The 27,816-nt window shown below is 40.2% G+C and overlaps 1 protein-coding gene across 1 annotated transcript in view; it reads left to right on the forward strand.

Moving 5' to 3' along the window:
• Positions 1–27,816, forward strand: part of egfra (epidermal growth factor receptor a (erythroblastic leukemia viral (v-erb-b) oncogene homolog, avian)) — a 41,702-nt gene continuing 13,886 nt past the window's right edge. Inside the window, exons 1-14 of the mRNA XM_083929170.1 lie at positions 1–244; positions 20,515–20,666; positions 21,859–22,045; positions 22,340–22,471; positions 22,610–22,678; positions 23,233–23,351; positions 23,735–23,876; positions 24,430–24,546; positions 25,580–25,706; positions 25,829–25,902; positions 25,989–26,076; positions 26,215–26,414; positions 26,581–26,713; positions 27,100–27,190. Coding sequence (XP_083785296.1) covers positions 166–244; positions 20,515–20,666; positions 21,859–22,045; positions 22,340–22,471; positions 22,610–22,678; positions 23,233–23,351; positions 23,735–23,876; positions 24,430–24,546; positions 25,580–25,706; positions 25,829–25,902; positions 25,989–26,076; positions 26,215–26,414; positions 26,581–26,713; positions 27,100–27,190 — 1,710 coding nt within the window. The 5' untranslated portion in view covers positions 1–165. The remainder of the gene's footprint in view (positions 245–20,514; positions 20,667–21,858; positions 22,046–22,339; positions 22,472–22,609; positions 22,679–23,232; positions 23,352–23,734; positions 23,877–24,429; positions 24,547–25,579; positions 25,707–25,828; positions 25,903–25,988; positions 26,077–26,214; positions 26,415–26,580; positions 26,714–27,099; positions 27,191–27,816) is intronic.

The raw sequence follows: 27,816 nt of genomic DNA on the forward strand, positions 1-27,816 counted from the left end.
CGGAGGAGGAGCTGTCAAAGTTTTCTTCCCAGTCAAGGAAAAGTATTTCACTTCCAGAGAAAAATTAAACTAAAGATTTTTTTCTAGTTTTTCTTTGATAAAGCGGGATATCGCCTGCTGCTGCCATGGAATGACACCTTTCACACCGGGAGCTTCAAAAACACGATGGCGACCCGTTTAGTGAAGTGGATCAGTCTCACCTCTCTGCTCTGCCTCGGCTGCTGTGTTCTCGCGGAAAAGAAAGGTACGTACGAGGAGCTATTACAACATGTACGTGGCTGCCGGGGCTCTAAGGCTAAGCAGCGGGCTTTCGCTTTCTACCTCTAGCTTGTTGTCCGTCATATTCATAAATCTCGCAGAAAATCACAGAGCGCTTCAAAAAAAAAAAAAAATCCGCAGAGAAACTAGAGCCAGCGTGGGAGAAAAAAAAGTTTTCTCCCCGTGTCTGTGCTCAGTCTGTGACCTGGGGAAAAGTTACAGACAGGCTGTGGCAAAAGTTTAGCGTTCAGTGTTTAACGCTGGATACTTAGCTTATTGATGAGGAATACAGTTTGCGTAAAAAAGAGTAGTGATTTATTGGCCAATTAGAAAAGTGCGCACATCACTGACACATCCCCTGGGACATAAGTGCGCAAATTGGCACCACGTTGATAATGATGATGCAGGGAGATGATGTTTTGTGCAATTTACTGGCGTGCTTTACTCTTTGGTCTTTAAAAAAACATTATTTTCCCTTTTATTTGCAGTATGTTTGGATCTTTTGTGAGCAGTGAAGGCCTACTGTGAGCATTGTTCTCTTGATGCAGTCTTTGGCCTTTTTGTAGGTAAAAATAGAATAAAAATGGATGCTGTCACCTTAAAATACACACTTTAAGCTCTTTGATGCATCCAGATGAGACAGAAAACCTTGCCATATTTTCCCAGTTGCTTTTTCTCTCTGTTGCCCACTCACACGCATTATTGTTTAACTGTTTCCACGTTGCATCTGATCCTCAAAGAAAATTATGAACAAAATGTAAAGAGACCTTATAGTTGCACAGATGATATAAAACATAGAGAGTTTGAAAGTTCTGGTATATTGAGCGAGACTGATGAAAGATAACAAGTGCTGCTGATGTAGCAGGAACAGGTTTCTCTTGTTCTGCTTATATTATTAGTGCTTTCTTTTGACCCTGAAGTTAAGGTCACAGAAATCTTATTTTTGAAATGTCATGTCCGTGTTTTGACTGTTACTTCAACGTTTTTTGTTTTCTTACAATAACTGCAATTTCAATCTCTAAATGAACATCTCACTCATAGGCCGAGGATATCTTTGACACGGATTTGGCTGGAACATAAGCAAAGGAGATATCCATCATCTGAGTGGTTAAATTAAATGTTAACAAAAAATTTAAAACCTTAAAAAATATTTGAATATAATCCACATGTAGTCCGGATGAGTCAGACATCACGAAGCCCAGATGTCAGGGGAGAAAGTGAGCAGAAGTATCGCTTTACTGCCTAATGACTTTAAACTTCCTATTCTCATGAATCATCATTGTCCACTCTCATCGGACCGTTGTTCCTCCTTATAAGCAGATAAGCACACAGCGGGTTGGATGCCAGCAGCGCACGTGCAAGTTGCATCTTTCTCGTCTGCTCCAACAAGTAACAACCAGTGCCGGTTTTTCAGAGAACCATAACAAATCAAAGATGTTTGTGAGCCAAAAAGACAGAGTCCCTAAATATTTCTGGGCTTCTAAACAAATTAGACAGTGCACATTTCACGCTGCAGCAAGTCTTCCACAGTAAATAAGGATTTTAGAATTTTATTAAGAGCAGAGACGATCAGAAATGAGCAGCTGTAATGATAGTTATGATATGCACTGCTGTACAAAGTGGTGGGATGCAGCCTCGCCTTATGGTCTGACAGTTTTAGTTTTTATGTTTTTGGCCAGGGGCTTAGACAGATGTTTCTATGTGGCACACCGTGTTGTCTTAGCATGCAGTGTCCATAACAGTCAAAACTCGATTTGAACAAGATGTCAAACTCCAATTAAGTCCAAATGGCGTCAAAGCTCCAGACTGAAAACAAGCCAAATAACAAATGCTTGGATTGTTTTACATCTTGATAAGCACAAATAACACAAACAGTTACGTTTTGTGATTGATTACAGAAAGAGTAGCTAGAAGCTTCAACGGTTTGTTCATGGGATTGTCCCATCCATTTTTCAGTTGGCTTATCCATTAACTCAAAATACAAGCCAGTATGGAAGAGTTTATTCCTTAACAGCTACAAGCTGCATAACATACTGCTGAGAGAGTATCTCTTGCAAGGTTGATTTTTGTAATCGTTTATTAATATTGTTGTTATTATTATTGTATTATGATTATTATTATTATTATTATTATTATTATTATAATTATTGTTATTATTCTTACACATGTCAATGGGGTTTAAAATTAGGTATTCTTACTTCTGTAAGCCGGAAATTGCGTTTTCACTTTATTGGATGTTAATGTTACTGGTGGGCTGATGTCTTATAGAGATTTGGATCCATATCTGTATGTCTGTATGTCTAAGTAAATTAAGAATGGATGCGGAAAGTAGACAACTTTTATTATGAAAATCGGAGGTGATATTTTTCTATCTGGCCGGATAGTGTGTGTGTGTGTGTGCGCAAGTGTGCCTAAATTAAAAAAATATACATACAATTTCCTGACCTTTTTAAAGTAATTAATATGATGCAGTACTGTGCTATAAAATGTCAAATCAAAAAGTAAAAAAACAGTCTTGTTATGCTTAGTAACAATGCATTTCTGAGATAATCCAAAGGGGTTTGAAAGGGTTTTCTAAGCCTTAAGAAGAAGGATAATTTTCTCAGTCCACAAAGGAGCATGTAATCCTTACAACATTTTCTAATATCACCAAACTAGGAGGTACAAGGTTTTCAGGGATGGACGAATGTTTGATCTGAAAGTGTTTGTGTTGCTAAGAAGCAAGTGAGAACATCTGGTCAGCTGTTTACACTTAGAAGTCACAAAAGAGGCTCAAGTTGTGAAAAACGTGAAATTGATGGAGATCATGAGTTAAAAATAAACCACTGGCTCATATTGTTGTGTGTTCGGGGGTTCTCTTGGGAGTTTTGAGTAGTAAATCTGCCGGGGTTATCACTGTTAACTGCATGAGGGCTGTGTGAGGACAGGAAACTGGACAGGTGTAGCAACAGAGGGTTGTTTTTGCAGTAATTTTTAGCAGTTGACAAAGTGTCAAAAATAGTGATGATATCAAATTTGTTTTGTTTTTACAATCCAAGACGAATGTCCAATCATAAACAGATTCTTTACCACAAGGTCGTTTAGCCCACTCCTACTCTCAGTCCTGTTATGGGAATTACATTAAGGTCTTTTTTGAAATAAATTTGAGACTTGCTAATGCACATGACAGCGAGCTGCCTGTCCCACAGGAAGCCCACCTGTCAGTCCTCCGCTGAGCGACAGCCTGCCAGAGCGTGATGTCTTCTGTGGGAGTCAGACAGGACTTGCTGAATAACGGAAAAAGATCCTCGTCCTGCACGCTGGCATGCTCAGTTTATTAACTGTCATCATCTGTGGGGAGGTTATAAATAATGCCCACAGCTTCACCCAGCAGCCAACCATAAGTAATAACTGTGGTTATTTATTTCCCAGATGAAATGCTAAATGGTCTGGGAATCAATTGTACTCCTGTTTATGACTGGAGTTGTACTGAAGAGGTGATGATTCAATTTTTTAATACACGCTATTTTCTCTACCTTTCCATGTTTAATGTTGCTTTCCCGAGCTGCCAAAGTACAGATACAGATACGAGGTCAGCCTGCCTAAGAGCCACTCTTAACTGGGCTATGAGTTAACCTGTGAAAGATCAAACTAATCTCAGGGACATGTCTGCGGCTAAATCCTTAATCTTTAATGCGAGACGACCCTGCTCGCTTTGGGCACAGGATAACCCGCTTAATACCAATATGTTTTTTTCAGAGTTAATGGGTTATTCAAGGGTTCGTCAGAATGAGATTGAAGTTAATATATGTAGGTGAAGTCCAGCTCCATCCGTTTCTGCATTTAAATGTGCTTGCACGCCTGCAAAAGTTGAGCTGAATCATGACAAACAATTTCACTCCTGCAATGCATTTCAGCATCCAGAGTGAGTGCTTTTCCCTCTGTGTTGTGTTGGGATCTAACAGGCCAGCTCTTCTCATCAGTCACCTATTTTTTTTTTTTTTCATCACTTTCAGAAAACCATGCCTTTTCTTTTCATTAAAGCCCACTCACTCTCTTGGAGAAGATGGATGTCGGTAGTGAAATATAGGCTATGATCCTGTGTAATCCTAGAAGCTGTAGTCTGCGTTTTAGGGTCCAGAGTGGCCCTGGTCTTACTACTGCTGCTGCGTCTTTGCCGGTCCTCTGATGACCTTCCCAGACTTCCATCTGCTGCAGCCATTGTTGGTTTTGTTGGTTTGGGCCGTGGGAGCTAGAGGATGATTTCTTTCTGCTCTCCCTCCCAGATTTGATAAACTGCACCATGTCGGAGTGGTAGAGATTTTAGAGCTGCTAGTGAGGTGCAGGATCTTGGTTTCACTCTGGGACAATAGCGCCTTTGTCGTGGGCAGGTTATCTGGCAGCACTGATACTTTTGTAGAACGACCAAGATCTGTGCCGTGCAGCAGACGCACCCGAGGGCTAGACGTGTATGTCATCTACAGGGAGCACAGAAGTGAAGCATCTTTTGTTCTTCTTTTTTACTTTTAACTATAAAGACACATCTGAATACTGTACATCTATTGTGTGGCCCTGCAAATCAAGTAGTTACTGGAGTTCTGTTCTCGTTAATTACATGTCTGGTTCCTCAGCTTTTCAGTAGAAACAACCCTCAAACAATAACATTTTGTGTATTGTATCTCAGGTCTAAGAAATGCAACCTGGTCACTGATTTAAATTAATGAAAGCTATCTTTTGCCCTCACCACTGTTTATTGTGCTGTAACTGAAGACACTAAAATCCATTCTGTAGTTTGTATACATCCACTGAGAACCCAGCATGGAATAAGTGAGTGAATGTGGTTACTCATTGAACTGATTTGCGTCCTTTGTTTGTACATGGTAACAAAGTGATCCGCTGCATTTATGGCCTTTCCATGATCCACTTGCTGTGCATGGAGTCAGTGGAAAGAGACCCAGGAATTCAGGTTGGAAACAAAAAGGCCTTCTGCTATCTCCCCATCTCATCAGATGGAGTTTTGTGTCAAGGGAAAAGAGGCCACAGCTCCAAATGAGTTATTAAGCCAGTCTTTATCTGTCCATCGCCTACAGGTTATCTAAGTAAGATGGTGTTTAGGAGTGCTCATAATTCTGTATCTTTTCATCGTTTGCCTTTTGCGGTCATGTTTTAAGACCCTGATGGAAAAAAAGACTGTATCTTTGGAAAAACAAGACTCACTGATAATTCTCATTCTGTTTGATAACAACATAACAACAAATGCTTTTGGAAAAAGAACACAATCTAAAAGTGTGTCGACACAAAAATGAATTCAACTTTTCTTTGTCTTATGTGATACTAAATTTAGGTTTGCGACTGTTGGTTTGACAAAACAAGCTTCTTGAAGACATCCCTGTGGGCTTAAGAATGTATCCTTTTTAACACTGTATTGATCAAACAATTAATCAAGAAACAATCTGCGGATTAATCGATAAGTTAGTTTAGAACAAAACACATACAGCGTATTATGCATCCTCAAAGAAACATATTGATGCATCCCCTCAATTTATTATGTATATATGTCTACATCTGTATAGTAGTGTTAGTTCACAGTGAACTTGTAACCATAAAAAAATAGCTTGGAACAAATGCACAACTTACTTTTAGCTCAACGTAGGGATTAAATAAAGAAAAAAGATGTTCTATTTCAGTTGATTAATCGTCTATCATTAGACACCTTTTACATTTATTCAAGTTGCAGCAACTGAAACATTTCATACCAATACATTTGGTTTGTGAATGAATTTCTTGTTTTCATGTCTTTGACATAGCAGTTTTTGAAAGTGTCCTGGCAGACTGGAACTACTGAACTACTACTACAATAATTCAGCTCTACTATGGAAGGTAATGATGGAAAGTGGGCACCTAACAGGTTTCCATCCTGAAGGCTTGTAGGTCGGATGAAAACCATTGCTCTAACCCGCTGCAAGAGACATTTGTAGCTCAGCTCAGCTCAGGGAGGACAGCGAACAGGCGTATTTAGAGGCAGATAAATAAGGTTTTGTATTTGTATTCAGTACTGAGCTTTATGGATCTTCGCGTCACAATGCAAATGCAGGAGATGTCAATGAGATGGACAGGGGTGGTGCATGGATCAAAGGAAGAATCGCAGCAAGGGGAGAAAAACAGGAAAGTCGAGGATACACAAACAAACATCAATGACGGGGTGAGATCTTTGACTTTTGTATTCATGCCCTCACTTAATCACTAATCAAAACAGGCCTCAGTATGCTCTTTCTAGTTGCTATTGTTGCTTGACTCTGGCATTCAAATTGGAGCGTCTCACCATTATCCCAAAGGCGTCCTGTAGGTGTGGCCTCTTCTCTAATGACCTAAGGGTCATTCTGAGGAGCAACGTTTCAAACAGTGCTCACCCTGAAAGAGGAATCCCCTACAGGGAAGGGAACAATACCTTTACAAACAAATTCCCATCTAAGAATATTTCAGAAGAAAGCATTGATTGAAGGGGTGGTGGCTGATCTCTGAAACTTGCTTCCCTGATAGCATTTAGCCTCTTCCTGTGTGGTCCATTAGCCTACATTCTACACTGTGACTCACGGTTAGTGGTTTGGACCTTATGGCACATTATGATTAAGTATCCAATTTTTGTAAATTAATTCCTTAATTTGTCAAAAGCTTTTGGGATGGAGATCCAGGATGTTTGATATGTAAACCCTGTTGCATTGAAAAAGGGGCGGGGGGGCTTCCTCACATCCTGATTATTAAAAGGATGTGGGAGCTCTTTGGCAGCATTGACCTGAAGGATTAGGCTTTTTTCCAATAGTTCGTATTGGCTCTGGTCTTATTCTGTTGCTTAAAGGTTTAGTTTTTTCCAACGCCAAGTTCTGCTTGACTTGACTTGGATTTACTGCATTGAGAACTTCACTCAGGATTAGGTGAATATATTGACATCAAAACGTCCATTTATAGAATATAATTATTTATGCCTTACAAAGTATCCCTGATTAGGCTTGTCTGTTTTCATCGCTCGACTACTGATGAAAAAGCGTGTTTTCTTTGCCGCCGTTATTAAGGTATTTCATGCTTCATTGCAAGGGTGTGGTAGAGTGTCAATCATGACTTAGGCAACACTATGTGACTTTCCAGTATTGAAATGATAGTAGTGGCGAGTACTAACTAGTCAAGTAGAAACGGAAGCCTTTTTTTTAGTCTTTGTGGACACCGCCGCACACTGTCCTCTGCAAGGACAAAAAAAAACCCAACAACTTCAGTGATCTTTAACATTTTATCTCACATTTAGCAGCGCTTGGATGTCAGCATTAGGAAAAGATGGCTCATTAGCCTGCTGATTTGATATGTACTGTAAGCACATGTGAAAAAAAAAGCAACTTGCTTTCCTTTCCTTTCCCACAAGCAAAGTAAACATCTACAGACATGTACCATCACGTGTTAACTGATACCTGTATTGCCTCCAGGTTTCTTCTAGTCGAGACCCCCTGTCACATATCTGAATGGGCCTGGTATTGACAAGTTGCAGAGTGCAAAGCTAGAAATCTCAACTTACAGTGGACTTATTGTAGTTTAAGCTTCCCTGGGGCTTCCTAACAGGAGTGTCTCCTCCAGAAAATGTTAATAAGGCTGAAAATTAGCCAATATACATAGTGGGTGGGTGGCCAAATACCCCTCATAAACACTCATGACTGAGAAACATACACAAAGATAAAATAGGAAAGTGCATGAGACAAATCAGTTCTCATCCAACCCCTGTAGCCCATGTGTAGACCCAACTTGAATGAATGTCTCCTTCTCAGCATAAACCCCAAGTCTTGGGACAAAAGGTTCTTTATTCAGGACTTTGTTGTCTTCTTTGACACAGGCTTATCTGTCTTCCTTGACCTTAACTTCCCGTGTAGACATGACTTTACAGCCCTGTGTCAACAATGAGGAGAAAGGCATCCCTGTATGCTAAAAGCTATGAAGGCTACAAGGAGAAGAGGCTCCATTTAGCTGTTTTGGAGCTTTATATTTGATCATTGCATCTAATCCAACTCACAAATATCAGTCGCACTAGAGAAAAAACAAAGTGGTATCAAGACTAAGGAGAGTACAGCTATGGTAGCAGATCTGTGAGGCTGCACTTATTGGCACAGCAGTTCTTTGCATTAAATGCTAACATCATCATGCTAAAATGCTCTCAGTGACAATGCTAACATGCTTGCAGGTATAATGTTTACCAAGTTCGTGTTATTTTAGCGTCGTAGCATGTTGACATTTGCTAATTAGCACTAAACACAAAGGACAGCTGAGACCATTGGGGATGCTATACATTTTTTAGGTATTTGTCAATGAACTGAAGTATTTGACAAATGAAATTTTGACCTGATGAAGAACAAAAAATATTTATTCCTAAAGTTACAATTCATCTTGAGGGGAACATGGATGTTTTTACAAATTTTAATAGCAATCCATGCAATAGTTGTGGAGACAAACATAAGGACATCAACGGGTAATCGCCTCATAGACCTGTGAAGAATAATTCTGGCAAGCAAATAACAGACATACCTCCTCATGACATAGCTGAATTACAACATCAGTGATGATGGGGCTGCTGGCAGTGTATTGTGTTGGGATGTGTTAGAAAAGAAGATGTCAGCCCTTATCTCACCCTGGTTCCGGCGTTTTACAAGCCAACATCACCTCTCAGGGATTTCATCAGCGTCGTAAAATCTTTCATCCAAGCCATTTATAGATGAGGTGACAGCGTTGTTCATAATATTGTAGAGGCTACAGAGTTAATCTGTGATTTGTTTACCTCCCTGAGCACTAAAACATTGTGTGCTCTAAACACAAAACGCCTTCTGTAGTACTTTTTCTAATTGCCTAGTAAGTTTCAACAACACAAATGCTTCACTGAGCTCAGAATTAATTTCCTGGCGGGACTTTGAGCAGAACATCTTCATTACCACATGTTTTCATAATTGAAGCCAGAGGCCTGTAAAAAAGCAAGAATTCTGCTTGCTTCACTTGCAATGTATCCCTCCATTAAAAAAAAAAGTGGAACTGACCGTCTCATTGCAAAATTGCCCCAAAAAATCATTAGTGAAAGCCATATATTGCACTGCATCATATTACTGCCCCATGACACTTAAAGCATCGCTGACAGATGGTCAGTATCTGCTACTCTCCTTTCATTTTCATAACAAACCACTTCAGCTTGATAGTTAAAGTATGTAGCTAGGTAGAGAATGGGTTTCCTGGTAGAAATACCCTGGAGTGCATTGTTGGACTAGTGCCAAGCAATAAGGATTATCCCTCTGAACCTGCAGTATATCCACTACATCAATAACCTCCTCCTGAGCTGATTAAAAAGCAGTCTGGGATTTCTTAATATTAATGCACTTGTTTAGTTTTTATCCCAGTATTAATTCAATAATCAGAGACTGATAAGATTTCCAAGTGATTAAAAATACTCAAAATCTAATAAGGTTTTTGGGTCAAAGGACATGTACACTGTAAACAATCCACTGGACTTGATTTTGTTAAACAGTCAAGCAGAAGAAGGTATTTGAAATATGCATGTTAGACTGGCAGGGGAAATTGCCTCTTCCTTTTTCTTATTAGTTTTATTCTAGCCTGGTAAGTCAGCATTTTTGCATACTTTTTATGTGCTTATGTCTTATGCTTCCAGGAAATAAAGTCGTGCAAAATATCCAAGACTTATTTCTGGGTTATTAATGCTTGGCACCTGTTGGTCAATTGAAAAACATCCCAAGTAAAATCCAGGACTTGTAGCTGGAAACATCATCACACCCGTTGAGCTCTTTATAACTGATAAAAACAAAACAATCCCACCTTAAGGTCCATTTAAGAGCTGTTCTGATGCTTTTGATCATTTCACACAATCTTCTTCAGCAAATGGAGTTTGCCACCAATTGTCATGGTGGTTTACATTTCCCATTTCTCATGTTGGCTGAGTTGAGATTGATCGTTTATTTGTGACCATTAAGTAGCTGTTGTGGAGCCTTCAATTGTATCCCTTGCAAATGGAGTTTGCCCATTTGCAGTTTGAGCAATCCCGCACTTCTCTGTTAAAGTTGAGATTGAAACTCTATTCTCGACTTTGGAAACTTTAGTTAACAATCTCACCGCAAGGAGAGGATGATTATGTTCTATGATAAAAGCTCCAGAATGGTGTCATAATGGACCTTGTGATGGGAACTACTGTTTCCGGGGTCAAGTATAAACTTTCAGTCTCAATGTGTTTGTAATGGTTGCACAAGTGTGTTTTTTTTTAGGTTTTCTAAAGTGTGGATACGTCAATACTTTTCAATACCACGTGTCTCAAAAAGATACAATATTCACATTCAGTAGTATCGTGAGTGTGGAAGCTTTAAATAAGCAGATCTACAATCAGATTTTCAATCCCAAGCCTGTTCAAATGAGAAGCACAAAAATCAACTGTATTGGGACGTGTTCAGTGACTTCTTCTATACCAGCACAGTGTGCAGGATGTTAATATAAAAAAAGCCAACAATGATCCTATTTTGTTGACTTATTTTTCTTTTTGTTGTGTTATAGATATACTATAATATTGTATTGAAGTTTCAGATTTTAGTATCATGACAACCTTAAACCAAAATCTTTCACCCCAATATTAAAGTAATGAATTTTCTCCACTATTCAACTGACATCTGGCTGATTTTGCTCATTTTTCCCCTGGTTCGGATAACATTGGACAGTGTTGCAAATGTTTTGTATCCTGGCTCATAAGCTGATTATCCACTCTGGAGCAGTCATGAGAGTTTGTATTGTGTTTCATACGTAGTGATTCTGAGCCAGGGTCCTTGTGTTTAGCAGTGTAGCCGATGGCGAGAAAAGGGTCTAGCCTGCCAAGTCTGATGCCTTTTGATGACTGATGCAAAACAGCCAGGCCTTAGGTTATGCAAAAGCCCCTCTGTGTCTGTGTAGTGAGGGGGCGACACTGAAACAACCGCCCGCCTCAGTCATAATCATTTTAAACAAGCTAACGCATTGTTTCAGAGCTTTGTTAACCATGTGTGATGTCCTTTTATTGTCATGAACAGGATGACGCTCCACATGTTATCAATGGATGAAATCTGAGCTATGGGCTTGTGGGAGAGGTGTTTGATGAAAACCTAGCACCATTCTCTGTCAGTTGTTGCTGCTTGCACTATTTCAGTGGCAATAGAAGTGTTTTGAAAATATTCAGAAGATTACGGAGCACCCTAGAGCCCCAAGTACTTGGCAGCGGCACCCCGTTGCATTTCAAGCATTTCAGCTTGATGTGTCATCAGGAAGACGTACCCGAATTCTTACAAGCTTTCCGAGGCAAATTAAATTGGTCATGCTTTTGGCGAGTACAACGCAAGATGTAACAGAATACCCTTTCAGAGTGTTGAAAATTATGAGAGCTCCTCTGCTGTCCAAACTAATTCCCCGAGCTGCGTTTGTCAGTGACTCTTGCCCTCTGCCAGTGTGGATGAGGAAGAAACTACTCATCAGTGGATTTAAGGGGCTCCTGATGTGTAAACCAGAGGTTGAAATGGTGAGTAAGGGCTGAGCAACAGAGTGAAGTTTACTAATACAAACCTCAGAGTTTTTGTAGAATATTCCTTTTATGGGACCTGTGTGAAGACTCCTGCAGGGCAGAGTTGCTAGAGACATGACTAAGGCAGTAACAGAGTTGTTGGCAGGCAACGCTGTGAAACAGTGCTTAGACCTACAAAGAAAGGAACCTGTCAGCAATGGGGCTAAAAATAAGAAACCCTTAAGGAGAAAGGCTGCCTCAAGGAGTGTCTATCCCCTTTGTTTAGATGAAGTGAGGAGTCCAGTGAGTGAGAGTTATCTGTTCTTTCTGTTGAGAGGTGCTCCAGTATCAGTCTGCTGCTCTGCACTGGGAATGCTGAAACCATCAGGGGATTCCCAAATCACAGCTGCTTTCTCCTGCTGGAATGATGTGTGAAATGTGTGGGTTCCTTCGCTTGTGGTTGTTGTTTTTCTGTCTCTGCTCTTCTTTACCAGGCATGGCTTAGTAACGTTTGGAGGGGGCTGGGGGGGCATTGAGTAGTGAGTTAGCAGCAGTGTGCTTGCCGCCCACTCCCTCTCCAGTCTTCCTCCCTTGCTTCCTGTGGGATTGAAGAGGAGTATGGTTTTAACATGGAAGGAGAAAGAGGAAAAAAAGAGGGGGTGGGGGGGGGTTGGGGTTGTCTTGGCTAGAATGAGCTTCAATAAGGAGAATGTCTGGACGTTAAAGAGGAAGTGGGTTGAATGTTGGAACATTTCACAGGAGAATGGTGGGTGCATTATTGGAATTTAAATGGGGCCTGGCTTACAGAGGTTGTGTGAGTTTTGGGTAACAGGAGTGGGATTGTTTGGTGCCTTTACGGAGGACTAATGGACTTACCAACAGGGCATGGGAGAATTTCCTGACTAATGATATGTATTTCCTGAGTATTTGGGCCATCGTGTTGGGCCCTGGTCACAGGTGGAGAGAAACAGCAGGGCAGCTGTGTTTAAGTAACATCAATAAATCAAGTTGGTTCCCAGTAAGTTATGCCTTTTTCAATGCATCTTCTATCATTTACGATTTATTTATCTCTTCGGTCATTTATATCACTATTGTGTAATGAATGCATCATTGACTATCGAGATAAATGTGCAGCCTGTGGATTATTCACACAGCAGTAGTTCACCTTGTAAGTCAATAACTACAGACATTAAATACAGACAGTACGTAGCCATGAAAACAGTTGCTTTTATATGCCCTGATTTTGAGATATTCTTTATTTAAGATACCTGCTTCCACCCGAATACAATGAATGGAATTTAGTTTGTGGTGCCTACGACATTCTGCTGAGATGGATCAACATTAACAACTGTCTGGAAAAATATAACAGTAATATTTAATCTTTTTATAGCTTTATTGGTTTCCTTTAACATCTGAGAAAAAAGCTGGCTCTTTAGCTGCTAAATGCACCATGTTCACCAGCTTGCTGCTAACTTCTTCTACGTACATTTGTACACAGCACAGCAAGGCAGAATAACGACGCTACATTTCTTGAGCAGGCTGTGTGAAAGTGGCTTAAAAGGTATGAACAGGGAATGGGGGGGTTGCATTTTTCTGCCATTAAACCGACAGTGGAGGTGGAGGTCTGTGTAAAAGAGGCAGCTGGCATTGCAGGACTACTTGCACACACTCTACGCACCAACGCAAGGGAGTACTTTGTTGGTTTAGTATAAAAAAAGCAAAGCTGGCGTAATGGTGGATCTTCTTTCCAGCAGTATTGTGTAATCTGTGTGTAAAAGAGGCTATAGTTATCTGATCAAATGTTCATATAAAGAATAAGAATAAATTCACCTGTCCTTGTCACTACTGGCAGCATGAGGCGAGAACCTGTAGCCTAATCAGGTTGCATGTGTAGTTCAGCTCCTCTAGGATTGCACATCCATATGTTTGGTCGCAAGAAGGTTTGCTCACAGCACAGTTTCGAGAGCATGGAGGAGATACGAGAAGATCGGCAGTTACACGCGGAGAGCTCATGTGGCCAGAGTGTGTAGGCAGTTCCTGGATGACGAAGACACTGATGCCATTTTGACTAGCTCTCTCGTTTTGCTAACCTAAATCCAAATGAGCACCTATGATGTTATGTATTATACCGGCAAGAACAACCACAGGCTGTCCAGGAGCTCACTAATGCCCTGATCCAGGTCTGGGAGGAGATCCCCCAGGACACCATCATCCAACTCATCTAGAGCATGCCCACACATTGTCGGGATTGTAGGCAGGCAGGCGGGGGCCACGACTGAGTCAAATTAGGAATTCACGCGTATTGGATCAGGCTGTGATTTCAATTTTTCCCTTTGATTTTCAGTGTGATTTTGATCATTGAACGTTAGATGATATTTTGCTGTCAACAAATTATACAGTTTTATAGTTTTCAACTTAATAATTTGTTCATCAAGATCTGATTTGTGATTTTAGCGTTCCCTTAAATTCTTTTGAGCAGTTGTAGTATCTATATTCTGTGTATTAATTTAAACCCAAAAAGTCTTCAATTGCCCAAAGGTCTTAACTGGATCCAGCTCTTAAATTAGACATTATAGTGGACTCATGTATACACCTTAAGGTCTTAGAAGTGCTGATCACAGTATGCAGGAGTGTGAGTATACATTATGTATTCCTGTGTTTGTGCAGAACCTAAATCCACGGTTTCCTCACACTGAGGTGGAGAGTAAACATTATGATGAGCCCAGCCGCAGGTATCTGGAGTGTCTCACTGACTGGTAGAGAGTGCTCTTCAGGAGCGCAGAGTAAACATAAGCCTTTTTGGTCTTTATTTGGTCACTTTGCTGAGTGACTAAACTTCACTGACTGTGCTCAGGCAGGGCCAGTGAGCACAGTCACAGGGTCAAACTGTTCAGAGGACATGCAACGTATTTACTGGGATGCTTCATCTGCTTGTGTTCTACAGCTGGCCAGCCCAGTGTTTGTCCCCTTTGTTAGCCTTCATGGAAAGGTCAGCCACGTTCATACATTGAGCGCAAGGCTTTAACACCCCCTTTCCACAGTTTGACCCACAGACGCCTGCTATGTCCCACATCTATATCTAGTTTAGCTAAACCACAAACCACTCCTGACTCAACTTTTTTTTTTATGTTTCTTTTTTTTCCTCTTACTTCCTTTCCATCAGTTCCCTTTCTCCAATAGTACATGAAGTTAGATTTACACTGTCCTCCCCTGGAGACGACAATCAGCTACCATCTGGTTCAGCTTCGAAGGGTAGCCGTCTGGATCTGACCCCGTGTAAAGATCAACTTCCTGTGATGTCAAAGGGACTTGTGTTGCTGCACTCACTAGGGATAGGGAGGGAAAGTGGGGGGGGGGGGTATCCTCTAGTCTGTACTGGCCCTTTTTTTCTTTTTTCTGAGGCCCCAATATGTTTTCTCTAAGGGATTGATGCATCTCCCACGCAAAGGAAGATTGCGTTTCCCCTGTACAGAGAGCAGGATATTAGGAATTTTTATGTCAAACTACAAAGTATGTTTATAGGAATATAGTACACACCAAAGAAAGCACATGTGACTACTTGTGCTGCTGGTTTTGCCTTTTTATGACATTTGATCCCTCATCTCCTCCTGGATCTTAGGAAGTATACGTTGAATACACAGAAAGAAAGAAGGAAGTGGATATTTCCTCAACCTTAATTCACTGAGAGTGGGCTTTGAGAGATTTATGCTTCCCTGAAATCTGGAGGTCTGGAAACTTGAGTCAATGCATCCCCAAGTGAACCCCAACTTTAAACTGAGAAATTTGAGAGGATTGACCATAATTCACCTCTATAGAATAGGATAGGCATTCTATCATAGTCTGTATTATATTCTATGTTTTATTCCATTTTATTCGATAGGGAATGAATCTTGGTATCGATTTATCGCCAGCGGAGGAATACTGCGGATTAAGTTACACAAGCTACTTTGCAATAATGCTGTTCACTTGGAGGGAGAAATAAACAATTCATGTCAGTTAGCCTTGTTAGTTCCCTTTAATTATGTATAAGTTTTCAGATAATGTAATTACCAGACTCTGGACACAGTGTAATTGAATTGCAGGTAGTGAATGAGAGGAAGAGAATGCGTCAGGGCCATTTCTGTTGTCTGTAAAAAGGTCCAAAGTGTGATGATTTAAATGTATAGTCGAATGCTCAGTGTACCAAAGGAAACCATTAGATGGGTTCGAGAAGTTTTTTTCCTGTGTCCTGTGTGGAAAGTTTAGTTTGTATTTGTGAACATCCAGTATTTCCTCTCATGGTCATACAAAGTTTCACTGAAACATGTAAATGAGACCTCAAAATGTGAATTTATGGCAGACTTCTTTTCTTTGGTCAGTTTTGGTACTTAACGTTGTACATTTGATCTTACCATGTTTAGTTAATGTGTCAAATATTTACTGTAACTGTCTATCGTGACTTTGGTTTTTTACCCTGCGTAACTCCTTCCTCCTTTTTCTGTCAAAAGAAGTTTTTCATCTCCAAAGTTGAGAGAAAAGATTTATGTTATGTAAAGTTTTGTGCCAACACTGATTACATAATAAAAGAGATGAGCAGAATAATACAATCACCTAGCTATAGGCTATGTGCAATCCAATAGCCATTAAGTACATTCTACTTTTGGAAAGCTTTTAAAGGAAAAGTTGCACAAGTTTTGGAAAACATGTGTTTTCGCATTCTTACAAAGAGTTAGATAAAAAGATGGATGCCACTTTAATATCTGTCTGTGAATTGTAAGACTAAAGCCAGCAGCCTGTTAGCTTAGCATTAAGACTAGAAACAGAGGGAAACAGCTAGCCTGGTTCATTAATTAGCACATTATACCTGGTTTGTTTAATCTGTACAAAAATGTAGGTGTAAAAACTGCAATTCACCTGTTATACGGACAGAGGCAGACTGTTTCCCACTGGTACCTGTCTTTATGCTTAGGTAGCTAACCGCCTGCTTGCAGTTGCTTCACATTTACAGTAGGCCTACAGACATGAACTTTGCATCAATCGTCTCATTTGTTTGGCCATAGTAACCATTTACTTGCAATACTTGTAGAGATGGGGGCAAAAACAGTACGCTGCTTCACACACAAGTAAGTTGAATAGCGAGTCTGTTGTGTTATCTCTGCCTACCGTCTCTGATTGACCAACCACTGTTGTTTGATGGAAAACTGTCTCTAACTGTTGCGCTGCTTGTGATTTTTTTTTTCCTGGAAATATTACCAGACACCCAGTTTGTTATGCTGCAATTGCAAAGGTTTAATCATAATTGTGTTACTTCCTTGATAGATAGTGACTTACAGGTACTGGACATTCATTATAGTAATAGATAACACTAGGCCTATATTTTAAGGTGATTTCACACTTTACATGCACATTTTACTCTTTAAAAGTAAAGATTAAACACACTTTTAAGCATTATATGATTGAAATACAGATGCAACCTGCATTCTCTGTAACACTATTCTCAATTTCAGTGGTGTACTGTATATTGAGTGTGGACTTAAGCGTAAGTCTCTTTTTCTGTAGTTGCACAGATCCTATAGCCTCAAGAAACAAATATCTACCCACACACCCTTGACTTCCAACACTAGTCCCCAAGTAAACATAAAAAGAGTGATATGCAACCGCACATTTCAACAAGCTTAGATGACTAATGATCAGGTTTATCAAGTCTTTTGTCTAACTCTGACTGGGTGCTGATCAGCTCAGCACAATCCAAGGAATATTATGTACTCCTCACAGTGTTGCACACTTGGAACACATGCCTGTACACACACACCCACACACACATGCATGCAGTACTAAAGCAGAGATATACCAGACCTACCACTCCTTGCTCATAGAGTTAACCTCCTGGACATTTTGTGACGACAATACAGCTGCAGGAAGTGAAGCAATCTCTAATTAATCTTTGTCACAGTATCACTTACGTCAGGCCCCACCCTTGCAGTTAAGCAGACAGTGAGCTGCTTCTAGTAATTTCATGAGTCAAAACTGAATCAGGTGTTGTTGAAAAAGAGGCTTCCCAGTATTTTCTCATCTGCATATTCTTTTACAGTTTGCAAGTTGTGCAACTTTTTTACAACACATCTAATTCAGATACTGTATATGAGAGTCAGCATCAGAAATACTTTAATGATCCCAGGGGGAAATTGTTTAAAAGTCGATTGGTAGGTTGTTAGAAGAAAATCCAAGTCTAGGTAGAACTATGAAGCCATCTTTTAGTAATGACTTCTATGTGGCTTCAACCTGACCTTGTTTCTTTCTCATGGGTTGCAGCCTGATGAGGAAGTCAGTTTATGGTTGTGTAATATCAGGTCATTTACCACCTGCAACTGACTTATGAAACTCATAAGTGCACAGAGGCGAATGTTTACTGTGGCTATACTGCGGCTGGCTATACTGCTGCTTGCTTGAGCAATCAGCTGTTTGTTTTTTTTCTTCCTTTTGCGCCACCCAAGTCTGAACCTCTGTAGGAGGAAGTTTGTCGAACCTTTAGTCACCTGCCTCATGCATCTTTTACTGCTCATCATAAATATTAACTGAACAGAGAATTCAGACAGGAAGCAGGCTGGGAGATATCCAGATCTACTGTTAATAATACAACACGCTAATTAACCATAATCCGCATCCCTATTAGCAAACAGTCATTCACAATGTCCAAATCAGGTTGATTAATATTCACAGCTGCACACTCATGACAACCTTTTTGTTTATTACAGTGTGGTTTCTCATTCGGAGTAATAATTAGGGGGCTAATTACATCTCACATGGCTCCTCTAATTAAAACGGTCAGCTTGCCTTTGGTAGTCTGCCTCTGTTGCCTGGGCGTGAGGCTGTTGGACTGCAGGGTTCATGTCAGGGAGATCCCTCAGGGACAAACTAATGAGGGGGAAGAAGAGAGAGGGCGAGAGACAGATGTTTGTGGCTATTCTCACTGATTCTGTGTGCCATCCCTGTCGGTGTGTATGAATTCAAAACAACAACGTGAGACAAATGCGCAGTGGAGCTGAGAGATGATTTCTCTTTCTTGAATTTGGCGAATCAGAAATGCCGCTCTGCAATTACGTTAACTGTTATGTGCAGCCTCATGAGGTGTGTTTTCAACTTTTGGAGCGCATGTTTTGTCTTTCTTTGCAGTCAAGAGCAGACACGTTGTGGAATGTGACCCAAGAGACATTACACTTCAGCACCATCATTTCTAATAAACAGGAGGAGGAATATTTTTTTTCCCTCAACCTATTGCTCAAGTTAACCCATCAGACATGAAAGTAGAAAGTCAATTATATGTCTTTTAATGTGTGCATGCAAAGTGCTTCAGTGTGTGTCGCAGTGTGAAACACGGCGGACTCTGTCTTCAGTGCCAGTCAGAACCTGTCTGACGAGCTCAGGAGACGACCTGCTATCAAAGGGATAGTCTGGCTTTTTTGAAGTGGGGTTTTATGAGGTACTTATCTACAGTCAGTGTGTTACCTACAGTAGATGACGGTTAGCAACGCCACCAGTTTAGCAAGGCAGACGGGAGACACTGAAGCTGCTGTGGACAGGGCTGCAGTAAAATGTAATTTAGTCACCTTAAAAAAGGTTCACCTAAAAAAAATTCACTATCAGTTTAAGTGTATGCTATATTTAGAATATTTTCACCGCTTTACCTTTCCATAAGACAGCCCTTTCCTTTGGCACTACATTCCATTATCTGTAACCGCTTATCCCAGGTGGGGTTGTGGCAGGCTGGAGCCTATCTCAGCAGAGTGATTATAACAGCAATGGCAAAGTGACATTCACTGTGGAGACAAGAGGATCCCTTTATGAACCTGAGTATACAGAAGAAGAACTTTTGCAGAGGGAGACCGAAGGGCCGAAAGAGAAAGATGGGAAACTTCTGGGGAGGAGAGGGCTGTCTGAAAAAAAGCCAAACGTTATTTTTTAAGACGTGCTCATTCTCCCTTTTTAAAAACAGCATCTTTGATCTCCTGCATTTATCATTTACTGCCTTCCTTATCCAAACACTTTATTGCACATTGTCAGATAGGCTTCATTATCAGCCCACAAGTGTAGTCCTGTGAATCTCTCTATCAATGGCTTTGTTGTTTTTGCCACTGAAAAACTAAAAAAAGTGCATGGATCAGCATTTAATGTAAGCCCTAAGTTGTTTTATAATTGCCAAGAACTTACCCTAAAGTCAAATATGCTCAAACTCGGCTAAAGTTATTGAGAGCATTATCAATTATGAGATTTAGAGAGCTAAAGTTCCCCAAGGAACACACTGACAAATCTCATGGAATCTGTGACACACCAAATCTTTTCTCTGTAATGACACACAACGGGCCCGGAGATGCTGGTTGCGGTGGTTGTTTTAACTAGCCTGCATAGCAGTGGAAAGACTCAGGCCTTGGCCAGTATAAATACAGCTCACTTTGACTCATGAGCCAGAACTCGCTCGGTTATTGAGATTTGATTCCTATTGTAGAAGTAACACAGAATGGTTATTTTCACATGAAGGTTAGCCAAGTTATGACTCTGCATACCAAATTTGCAAACAGAGACACACAGACTGTCAGAAATGGAGCCAGTGTTACATAAGCAGTGGATTTTTCTGACACTGTTGGACTGTTTTTGTGACATTGTAGATGATTTACAATGAGTTTTGTATCTTTTTTTTCATGTAACATTCAAATATATCTAACAAATAGTTTTTTTTTTGTTGTCTTTGCCTGCAGTATGCCAAGGCATCACCAACCGTTTAAACCTTCTGGGTTCCAAAGATGACCACTACCTGAACATGGTGAAGACCTACAGCAACTGCACTGTGGTCCTGGAGAACCTGGAGGTCACCTACATGGAGGAGCACCGGGACCTGTCCTTCCTCGCGGTAAAGACACAAATAACAGATGGGAGAAGTTTCCTATCATCTCCTCTGAATCCAATTTGCCAGACAGTCTATCATGCATCTTCGCAGGCTCTTCACTGCTCTTATCTCTTCATGACAGATAATTAAAATCTGTGGAGAGGGAGTCTGCAGTGACAGATGATTCAATGTGTTTATGATGCGGTTGTGAACACTGGGCAGATGTGACAAGGGGCCACACACACTCACTCACTCACTCACTCACACACACGCATCTTGCCCACACAAACAGAAACACGTACAGTCAGCAGATAGCATTCCGTCAATCCAAGGCTAGTGAGGAGGGAGGCATGACTCCCTCACTTTCAAAATCCTGATACGTTAGGGTCATCTGCACATAATTCAATAAGCGTTACAAGTCATAGCTAGTTATTTTGGGAGTTTGCTTTGGGCTGAGCCCATACATACATTCTGCCCTAACCATCTGATTGGTGGAGGTTGTTTGGGGCTGTATGCAGGGGGAGAAAAAAGTATCAGTTCCATGTCTTTTTTTTTAATTATCAAGGTGCTATATAAATACTGTATAGAAATGCATGCATGTATTCATGAACTGTGCTTATAAACGAGCTGTTAGGACATCTGTACCGTTGTGGGATGTCACAACTATACTATATATAGGCTGCATTCCCCGGCTGAAATGACAGTGCAGAGACCCCAAGGGCGCAGATGAGGTAGAGCCGAAACACTGACCATATTCAGACAGACCGTACGAGAGAATTTCTTTTTTTTTACTTTGCAGTTATGAACCTAACAATGAGCATAATATATCCTCTTTAAGGCTAATGTCCCTCCCTCTTGTACATATTTTTACGTACTTTTGGGCAAAACAAATAGCAATGTATTGTTATACTATTCCTCCCAAAATATTATGAAGGATGGCGCTCTATTCAGTAAAGATGTAAAAACATTATCTGTCATTATCTATCAGCTGCAGTTGCACCAGCTGATACTTTAATAATACAGTATACATTTCAAATTATATTGTCATACCACCATTATTATGGACTACCGGTTATCCACATTGTGTTTGTAATGTTGATATACATTTATATAAATAAAAGAAATAGCATTCACATCACAAGTTTGACCCTATTTTGACTTCATACATTAGCTACCTCACTTTATGACTAGAATTACTCTTCTTTTTCTCCCACAGTCTATTGAAGAAGTGGGCGGTTATGTGCTGGTCGCCCTCAACACGGCATCCAGGATTCCTCTGCAGAACCTGCGCATCATTCGAGGTCATTCTCTCTATGAGGGAATGTTTGGCCTTGCTGTGCTGACCAATTATGACAAATATACAGGTCAGGGCACCAATGAGCTTCTTCTAACCAGCCTGACAGGTCAGTCCACCTCTCCATTTCTTCAATTCTCTGTGACAGAATTTCTCCAAATATCTTGGTATTGTTATACATATGTATGTATATATATATATATGTATATATATATATATATATATATATATATATATATATATATATATATATATATATATATATATATATATATATATATATTTATGTATATGTATATGTATATATATATATATGTATGTATGTATTAGTATATTGTTAAAATTAAATTATTTTAAAATGATGATAATTCCATCGAATTCACGTAACTGTTTTCTCGTGCAGAAATTCTTAAAGGAGGTGTAAAGTTTGGAACCAAGCAGCCGTGCAACGTGGAAACAATACAATGGTATGATATTGTCAACGCTGACACCAAACCCAAAATGGTGCTCCCACTGGCCATCAGCCATCCACGCTGTAAGTAAAACATTTCACAGCAGGAGGCAAAGACTGCACATACGTTCTTTATTTCAGTTGATTTGCACGTTATTTAGAAATTTTAAGGTGCTGAAGTAAACATTTGACCTTTTTTATTTCTCGTGGTCTGCTTCACAGGTAAAAAATGCCACTCAAGCTGCTTCAATGGCTCATGCTGGGCACCTGGTCCTGAAAACTGTCAGACCCGTGAGTTGTCATTGTGTGATAGTTAGTGAGTGAAAACAAACAAAAACTTAATGCTGTATTAAAGCTTCAATCTGTAATCTTTTTAAATGAATATATTATTGTTAGTGTACAGTGTATCCATATTTATAGTGTGGTGAAATACTAAAAACAGTTTGCCATGTTTTGAGATAGTTTGAGAAACAATAAGTCTCTTTTATGTTTTCCTATTACTTAACATTTCCATGGCATACAGACAGCAGCAAAACATTTGCAAACATGCTCCATTGTTTTTGCCATGATGTGAAGATGCAAAATGTTATGATGTACAGCTTTGATTTGGCCTCAAAATACAAGATAAATAGATAGATAGAAAAATACTAGGGTAAGATATTATATACCGTATTTATTTATTTCAACATTTTCTTTTATTTACCAGAAACCATACTATATCATGGCATACATCATTGTTATCAAAATATGAAAAGACCTATATCGGGATAGAAGATTGTGTCCATATTGCCCAGCCCTACTTGCTACAGATCAGTCCATTGACTTTGTCCTGTTTTTATTTCCAGTAACAAAGCTCAACTGTGCACAACAGTGCTCTAAGAGATGCAAAGGGCCTTCACCCAGCGACTGCTGTAATGAGCATTGTGCTGCAGGCTGCACAGGACCGCGGGCCATCGACTGTCTGGTGAGAGAGAGACACTTTCCACGGTGGACAAGAGTAACGATATGATAAAAGACCTGGGGAGGAGATAAGCTGAAACAAAGAAAAACACTTAATATTTCATACATCTGCATCACATCTGGATAAGAAGCCTCCAAACCAAGCAAAGCCCTCAATCAGCAGCATCTGTTTTTATGATCAGAAATATTATCATAGGTTTCAGTACCAATGAGACATAACTGCTGATTAAATCTTTCATGTGACAGCGCCTCAAGTAGCAGCGTCTGCTCTCCCTCTCTGTGCAGCTTTCAGGATTAAGCCGAGACTGCAGAGGAATGCAGTGTTATCATTAGTGTGGGGCTCTGTTATGGTCGCAGTGTACTGAATGACTGTTGTTTGTGCTGCAGGCCTGTCGGGACTTCCAGGACGATGGGGTGTGTAAGGACTCCTGCCCCGGCCTCATGCGCTACGACCCCAACCTGCACCAGCTGGTGCCCAACCCATATGGAAAGTACAACTTCGGGGCCACCTGTGTCAAGAGTTGCCCACGTAAGAACGGATCATTCTCATTCTATTCTAATTTTTTCTGTATTTTAGCCCAGATTGTTACTTAACTTTTCATCTTCCTCGACACAATATATATTTATGTTGTGCACTGTAGCTGTTGGCAGTCAAGATGAATAAAGCAAAACTAAAAGGTTTCACTGGCCAATATGAAACACAGCATGCATGATGAGTTGAGTTTTTTCACATTGTGGTATGCTGAACAAGTGCCCAGGTTGTCCTTCAGGGTTGTTACATATTCAGTAGTTACAGTTTGTCTAAGTTTAATTATAAACTTTAGAAACCCAGAAAGAAAATGATTGAGTTTCAGGGCGTGTTAATGCAACAACTGTTCTTTCTCACTTTAACTTACACAGGTCTGTCCCAGTGTTACTCAGTTTATATTATAAGGCCAGCCGCATTATTATGTACATGTAGTCATACTTTTGGTATAACTCATACAGGTTAATAATGCTTAAAAGCACATTTAGATTGTTTTGTTATCAAATCATATTACAGGATTATGAAGTAAACAGCTTGTGTTTTGGAATCATTCCAGACAACTATGTTGTAACCGATCACGGAGCGTGTGTACGGACATGCAGTGTTAACACATACGAGGTGGATGAGGGAGGAATAAGGAAGTGCGCCAAGTGTGATGGACTGTGCCCAAAAGGTAAGGGTTAAGTTATCACTGTGCAACCTGGGGACATATTTCTGACTCATATATACAGTGTAATTTGCAGTGGTGGAACAAAATTGTGATGTACGTCAATTTTATGCAATCTGAACTTCAGCTTGACAACATTTTTTTAAAAACTTTTTTAACATTTTGGGAAATACGCTTAGTCACTTTCTTGCCGAGAGAAAGAGATGAGAGGATCATTAGCTGAGCACCTATTCCACATAAAACCACAAGTTTTTAATTTTTACACATTGGTTATAGTACGGCTCAAACAAATGAAATATACCATGTTAACTAGTCAGCTTTAGAGAAGCTGGTAAGTGGATTTTTGTTCCCTTTGGACAGAGCCAGGCAGTCTGTTTTCCACTAAAGTCTTATTTTTTGTACATATAAATCCTATCACCAAATTAGATAATAATGCATTGTTATACAGTAAATTCATCTACTTAACAGTATGGGAAAACAGAAGTACTGACACAGAAGCTAAGAGATGTACCGCTGTGGACGGAGGCAGCTGCTAAATGTATTTGAGACACCAAAATAAACAGGCCCACCTAAAAAATGTTTTTATATCATCTTAAGTGTATGCTATATTTAGAATATTTTCACCACTTTACCTTGCCCTTAGGCAGCCATCTCTTACGGGGAACTGAAGCGGTTAAATCCATATATGCTCTCTTCAAAGCCACCAGACTTTTGAGCAGCCTTTTACCTCACAGAGTACAGGAGTTGCTTGTCTGTGTTACTGTGTGTCGTTTGTGTCCAAAGGGTTAGTCAGATACACCAAGAGGAAACATAGTGCTGGTTTAATGAATACTTTTGATACTTTACATTGTGCTGATGATGATAAGTTCTTTACATTAAGGTATTGCTCATTTTGCTGAAGTGTCTGAAAAACACTACTTTTAATTCTCTAATTCTCTAAAATGCCATGCTCAGTTTGGTTTAGCTAAGACCAAAATTAGAGTATTGTCAAGAGCTTCAAAGCATTCTCTGTACTGTTTGTTTTCTTAATTGTTCACAGTGTGTAATGGACTTGGAACTGGAAACCTAACTAACACCCTGTCCATCAATGCCACCAACATTGACTCTTTTAAAAACTGCACGAAAATCAACGGTAACATTGCTATCATCCACACATCGATTTATGGGTGAGTCAAGGATATTAACAGCATTGCAGCCTTCATGCCTATGGCTATCAACTATATCAACCGCAATAGATCATATGCTCTTTACCAGTGGCAGATGACATGTACATTCTTGTTATTTGTAGGGATCCGTATACCAAAACTCCAAAAATGGACCCTACCCAGCTTGATGTGTTTAAGACAGTTAAGGAAATTACTGGTAAGTGTGCATAAGACCTGAGTAATGCATGACACATTTAAATGCACACTACAGTTTCACAATTAACAATCCATGTGTTGCTTCAGGATACTTGTTAATTCAAACGTGGCCAGAGAGCATGAACTCACTCAGTCCTTTTGAGAACCTGGAGATCGTTCGAGGACGAACTAAACGGTATGTTCCTTGTAAAGATCCCCTGGAGATTCACAAGACATGAATTTGCTTTTTAAGAGCTGAGTATTATTCACAGCTGTCATAAAACCTTTGTTTTTTTCCTCTTCTCTACCTGCTCCGCCTTTTTCTCTTTGGTAGTGGTAGCCGCAGCGTGATCATGACTCAGCTTGGTATCAATTTCTTGGGACTACGATCCCTCAAAGAAATCAGCGATGGAGACGTGGTCCTCATTATGAACCGGAACCTGTGCTACACCAGCAAAAGTCACTGGAAGGGGCTCTTCAAATCAGAAAGCCAGAGTGTTACCATCGGGGAAAATGCTGATGCTGCCACATGTGGTAAATTGAATATGGTTTCCATAACCAGTTCAGCCAGATCCTTTTTGTTGTTTTGTAACTTCTGACTATGCAACACACAAGCCAGATTTAATTAATGAAGTCTGATTTTGAAATTGGATAATTACGCGGGAAAGATCTCTTCATGAGATTGTATGTTTATTTTCAGCCCTGTGGAACAACACATGTGACAGGAAGTGTAGCACGGACAGCTGCTGGGGCCCTGGCCCTAACATGTGCTTCGCCTGCCGTGACCACAGCCGTGATGGGAGCTGTGTTGATTCTTGCAACATCCTGGAGGGGTAAGGGAGGATTCTGGCTTTTAATGTCTTTTTGAGCTCTGAAATGCAGTATTCCTGATTTTAGACTTCACTGTTTGCTCTTTAGTTAACTCCTTCAAAGTCTGTTTTCATACCACGAGCATTTCCAGACTAGACATTAGACATTGGGGATTTGTTATTGAATCAATTCAGAGACCAAATATGATCCAAGGTATTTTGAAGTTAAACCTTCCAGTAGATATAAGACAAACATTGTAGCTGAAATGGCATATTGACTCACATCTGTTTATCTTTGCAGATCTCTGTCAAACATTGAATCTCAACATGCTTACAAATTAACTTTCACATGTAACAGTTTGAAATGTTGACGCGCCAGCTCAGTTTTGTTATTGTTTTTTTTTTTGCAGAGACCCGCGAGAGGCTGTCATGAATAAAACCTGCATGGCGTGTCACCCCGAGTGTCAACGCATGAATGGAACCGCAACCTGCAGCGCACCTGTATGTCACAACTAAACTTTTTTTTTTGTTTAAGATTATTTTTGGCAGTTTTCCAAGCCTTTATTATAAAGGACAGACAGGAATTGGGGTGAGAGAGAGGGGGAGACATGCAGGAAAGGGCCGCAGGTCGGAGTCGAACCCGCCGCCGCTGCCTCGACCTTCAGCCTCTTTACATGGGGCGACTGCTCTAACCACTCAGCCACCGGCCGCCCCACAGATTCAGATTACTTTATTGTCCATTAGATTTGCATAGAATGGAAATGTGTTTTTTGGCACAGGCATACAAGACAACACACACACCATACACAACAATAAACAAAATATACAATAGTTGAACAGCTTTGTGAACCTTATGTATGGATCTAAAATGTCAGCAATAAATGTTCTGTCATTTTTGTGTCAGTCACTCACAATCATTTCACACAAATGAGCAATTACGCAGCATGAAATCTGTTGCAGAAGTCTCAGTGCTCCCAATTTCTCCATCAGCAGCAGCCTTATTAGACGGTGATGCAGTGCAACCACAAAATATGTGGTGTTAAGGATGACGGGTGTGGCTGCGTGATCTAGTTGGCGTGCTCTCTACTGTTTTTTTTTTATAAACACTCATAATCTCATCTTGGACT

Source organism: Echiichthys vipera (assembly GCF_963691815.1).
Source record: "Echiichthys vipera genome assembly, chromosome: 15".
Taxonomy (NCBI): domain Eukaryota; kingdom Metazoa; phylum Chordata; class Actinopteri; order Perciformes; family Trachinidae; genus Echiichthys; species Echiichthys vipera.